This window comes from Melanostigma gelatinosum (assembly GCF_949748355.1).
Source record: "Melanostigma gelatinosum genome assembly, chromosome: 5".
NCBI classification, from domain to species: Eukaryota; Metazoa; Chordata; class Actinopteri; order Perciformes; family Zoarcidae; genus Melanostigma; species Melanostigma gelatinosum.
The window spans coordinates 1,429,396-1,434,362 of record NC_136638.1 but is presented as its reverse complement, the minus strand read 5'-3'; the positions used below and the strand labels follow the sequence as shown (position 1 = coordinate 1,434,362).

General features: G+C 46.7%; 1 protein-coding gene across 1 annotated transcript; it reads left to right on the top strand.

The window, feature by feature from the left end:
- Positions 1 to 1,597: 1,597 nt before the first annotated feature.
- On the top strand, positions 1,598 to 4,276 carry slitrk2 (SLIT and NTRK-like family, member 2; the record flags this gene model as incomplete). Its single annotated transcript, XM_079268214.1, has 1 exon — positions 1,598 to 4,276. Exon 1 carries the CDS (start codon positions 1,613 to 1,615, stop codon positions 4,274 to 4,276), a length of 2,664 nt encoding a protein of 887 aa, XP_079124340.1. The 5' UTR covers positions 1,598 to 1,612.
- Positions 4,277 to 4,967: the final 691 nt, after the last annotated feature.

Here is a 4,967-nt window from a genome sequence, read left to right as displayed (position 1 = left end):
TTGTAATATATAAAGGAACATTACAGTCAATCATTGAATTAAAAACACCACATAACGGAAATAATTATTACTGAATTTATTGAGGAACCTTGAAACTTGACATTATTGTTTGGGAATTCTGTATATAAATGTGACTCTCTCTCTGATAATAATGGCATTCCTGAATGAGTGAGTGAGAGGTGAAGACTGAACACAAGAAAGTCGGAGAAATAACGAGCGAGACAGAGGAGCCTGAGAAGAGGCCTTTCCTGCCTCCTAGTGGCGTCATGAGTAAGAACAAGACAACAAAAGAGCTCCAGATATGCTGTCTACGTGGGGACAACAATAAGATTGATGTGACTCCACATCTGTAGTGTCACATGTGCATGATACAATATAGATGATATCCCATCGTAATTGGCTGTTGTAGTAGGTGCTCATCTCGAGTCTTTTTATTCAGAAGAGTTCCCATCAAGGTGTACACTGGAGGTACTTATTGTACTGTGTGAATGGAAACCAAGGAATACACTGAAATGCACAAAACGTGAAACACCTGAGTGACATCATTTTATTCTAGATGACTGGAACCAGATAGAATGATGATATAATAACTATAACAACAACAATAATGGTAATTGTGTTGAGAACAACAATTGCAATAAAAACAAGAGAAATTCAGATTATTTTGCGGACAAACCACTTCGTTTGAGATCAAATTGAAGTGTGTGTCTGTGTGTGTGTTTATGTTGACTGTAGTGACGTAAAGGTCTCTCTCTCTCTCAGTCACACGCACACGCGCGCGCACACACACACAAAGGCAGTGAGGCAGCAGCAGCAGACGCTCAGTGCTGCTGTCAGTGTGCGGAGCGGAGGAGGACCGACGGCATGCCTCAGCTCCGGGAATATATATCTCCTCTCAATCTCTCTCTCTCTCTCAAGCACGCTGCTTTTTTCTCCTCTTTTCCTGCATCGGGTTCACTTTGACCTGCGTCCTTTCTTTAGCAGAAGGCGATAAGGAAAGCCAGCCGTGCGTCATGGCGTCTTTGCGCATTTTTTCTCGATCTTTAAAAAAAAAGTGATTTATTTTGACCGGACTAAAATGAAGTGTTTTTTTCTGTGTGGAGGAGAAGAGCGGCAGCGTTTGGAAGCTCTTGTCTCTCTGTGAATATTTGTCCGCAGCTGCTGGTGCTGTGCGTGAAGCCACTGAATGAATCTGTGCTCTCGAAGGGAAACAGGGTTGCAGTAAGCGGCTTTCCTCCCCCTGATTCCCCTCCGTCTCTGACAATGTGTCAAGTCCATCCACCACACCGGATCCCGTTGATTTGCAATGGTTTCGCTTTTTTTCTTTTCCAGGATTGATTTTTTGGGAATTTTTTGGATTCCCAGTGAAGGTCAGTGGAGAGATTTCACGGTCTCATTTTAACACCAAATAACGTCGGTGCGCCTGTTTTCTGCATGCTTGTGTGCTTGTTTGTGTGTAAGTAAGTGTTTGTGTGAGCGGCTCTACCTCCCTTTTCCCCTCTCCCTGCTCTGGGAACTCACCCCCTGATTTCTTTTTTTCTTTCCATCCAAGGCTCACACTGCAAAGTTAAATGCTGGATCTATATTTCAGCGAACATTTTTGGCTGTAAAAATGCTGAGCGGCGTCCTCTTGCTGAGCGTCCTCACGGTCACCAGTCTGTCACCGTCTGAAACGCAGAGCCGCAAAACTTCCGCTTCCAAAGAGATCTGCAAGACCCGCTGCGCCTGTGAGGAGCGGGAGAACATTCTCAACATCAACTGTGAGAATAAAGGATTTACCACTGTCAGTCAGTTCCAGGCGCCCCCAAATAAAATCTCTCAGCTTTTTCTAAATGGAAACTTCCTGTCACGGCTCAGTGCCAATGAGTTTGTCAATTATGGCAACGTCACCTCACTGCATCTGGGGAATAACGGCTTGCAGGAGATCCGAACCGGAGCTTTCAATGGGCTGCGCTTCCTGAAGCGGCTCCACTTGAACAACAACAACCTGGAGGTGATTAAAGAGGACACATTTGCAGGACTGGAGAGTTTGGAGTATTTACAGGCAGACTATAATTATATCAGCGCCATAGAGCCGGGTGCTTTTAGTAAGCTGAATAAGCTCAAAGTGTTGATCCTAAATGACAACCTGCTGTTGTCTTTGCCTCCCAACATCTTCCGCTTCGTGCTCCTCACCCACTTGGATTTACGTGGCAACAGGCTCAAAATGCTGCCGTTTGCTGGGGTGTTAGAGCACATCGGCGGCATCATGGAGATCCAGCTGGAGGAGAATCCGTGGAATTGCACCTGTGATCTGATTCCCCTCAAGTCCTGGTTGGACACTATTTCTGTCTTCGTGGGGGACATAGTGTGTGAGACGCCGTTCAGGCTGCACGGTAAAGACAGCACGCAGCTCATAAAGCAGGACCTGTGCCCTCGCAGGAATGCTGGGGAGCGCGTTCACCCCCCTTCCGACTCTCACTTTCAAGGGGCCCTGCCCCCAACCTACCACCCCGGCATGATCACCCCCACCCGTGCCCCGAAAGCTTCCCGCCCGCCCAAAATGCGCTACAGGCCCACCCCGCGCATCACAAAGGACAAACATGTCTTTGGGCCGATAATGGTTTACCAGACAAGGTCCCCTGTGCCCATGTTATGTCCCACTGTGTGTGTGTGCACATCACAAAACCCTGACAGCGGATTGAACATCAATTGCCAAGAGCGAAAGTTGCACAACGTCAGTGAGCTGAACCCCAAGCCCTCCTACCCAAAGAAACTCCACCTGACCGGCAACTACTTACAAGTGATTTACAGAACTGATCTCACTGAGTACAGCTCACTGGAGCTGCTTCATTTAGGAAACAATAGGATAGCAGTGGTTCAGGAAGGTGCATTCGAGACTCTAACCAACCTCAGACGGCTCTATCTGAATGGGAATTACATTGAATCGCTCACTCAATCACTCTTCGCTGGCCTGCAGTCGCTCCAGTATCTGTATTTGGAATACAACATCATCAAAGACATTTTACCACAAACATTTAACTCTCTGCATAACCTTCAGCTGCTTTTTTTGAACAACAACCTGTTAAGATCGCTCCCAGACAATGTTTTCGGGGGCACCATGCTAACGCGACTCAACTTGAGGAATAACCATTTCTCCTACCTTGCAGTTGGAGGGGTCCTGGACCAGCTCTCAGCATTTATCCAGATCGACCTGCAGGAGAACCCCTGGGACTGCACCTGTGATATCGTTGCACTCAAGAACTGGATGGAGCTATCCAGTACCAGCGTAGTGGTGAACGAAATCACGTGTGATTCACCCTCAAAACATGCAGGTCGTCTGCTGCGCTCACTTCGCAATGAGGCCATCTGCCCTGAGCCCAGCGAGGTGCCCCCACCACAACATGCACCCCCTACCAAAGCCCCCACATTAATAAGCCCTGGCACCGAAGCCACCACACCTTCCTCTTCTTCTTTTAGCTCAGTCAGCCCCACAGAATCCCGAATCCACACTCCCGAGCTGCACCCTGAGGTCCCACTTTCAGTCCTGATCCTTGGACTTCTTGTTGTTTTCATCCTGTCGGTCTGCTTTGGCGCAGGCCTCTTTGTTTTTGTTCTGAAACGACGCAAAGGAGTGGAACATGTCCCCACAGGCGCTAACAACTTAGATCTCAACTCTTTCCAAGTGCAATATGGCTCCTACACTCCTGAACCAACCCAAGACAAAACCACTGAAAGCCACGTTTATAACTACATCCCTCCACCTGTGGGCTCTATGTGCCAAAATCCTATTTACATGCAGAAGGATGGTGAACAGGTGGCGTATTACCGCAACCTGAAGGAGCTCAGCTTTGGGCCCCTGGACGCAAAGAAGGACGTCCTCACCTGCAGTCCAGGGGCTTACACCATCAGCACAATGGATTTTATGGATACATCTCCAACAGCATGCGGTGTGACCACCCCAGAACCTCCTGAGATGTTGTATCAAAATTTAGGGGAGAGGCCCCACAAAGAGCTTCCCACGGCTGCAGGCGCCCCCCCTTTCCATTACAACTTTTGCACTTTACCGAAGAGACCTTGCATCGTGCCCCCCTATGAAGCCGCTACAGCCCGGCGGCACATCACCAACCAGGACAGGTTGAACAAAACGGTGCTGTACGGGACGCCCAGGAAATACTACGGGGCTGAACACCCTTCCAGAAACAATGAGCACCCGCTTCTGCTCCCTGGGAAGCTAAAAACAGAACCAGACTACCTGGAGGTTCTGGAGAAACAGACAGCGATGAGCCAACTGTAAGATAGTGCCACCCCCCCAGGTTCTGTGCACCATTCATAATAACCACGCAGTTACTGTAACAATAGCCCTCTCTATATATCTATCTTATCTATCTGTGTTCAATCCTACATGATTAATGAGGCGAAACGAGTCCTTTGCTGATCCTTTTCCTCTCTTCCTTTTCTTCTCTTCCTTTCCTTTCAAGATGTATAAAAGGAGTATAAGAAGTATATTGTTATGCAGTTCTATTTTTTCTCCTGGAAGGTATAAATTATTTCTTCTTTTTTGAAAAATGAAATTCCAAAAGACTTTGATGATGGCAGGTATCCAATGGGCAGGACTGTGTTCAACTGTGGCTTTGTGCTTTTCATGAAACTGTATTTTATTTTCCCTGTGAAAAACAGAAACCCTATGAAATCACTATTCTTTGTCGAAGATGCTACAGATTTACATTCCTGTACATACTGAGCATACACAGACACATGTGAGTGTTAAACCATGAAGACACCTTCCCATACCTACTCCAGAAAGTGCCTTTGCACTCAACTATTTGATCAATAATGCTCTCTGCAAAATGGAAATGTTCCTTTTTTTGAAAGTGCTGTATTTTAAAGAATCAAATCTTTATGTAAAATAGAGACGTATTTGTCTGTTTAAAAGGAAAAAAAAACCTTGAGACTGGGTGTGAAATTATATGAGCTCTTGATGGTGA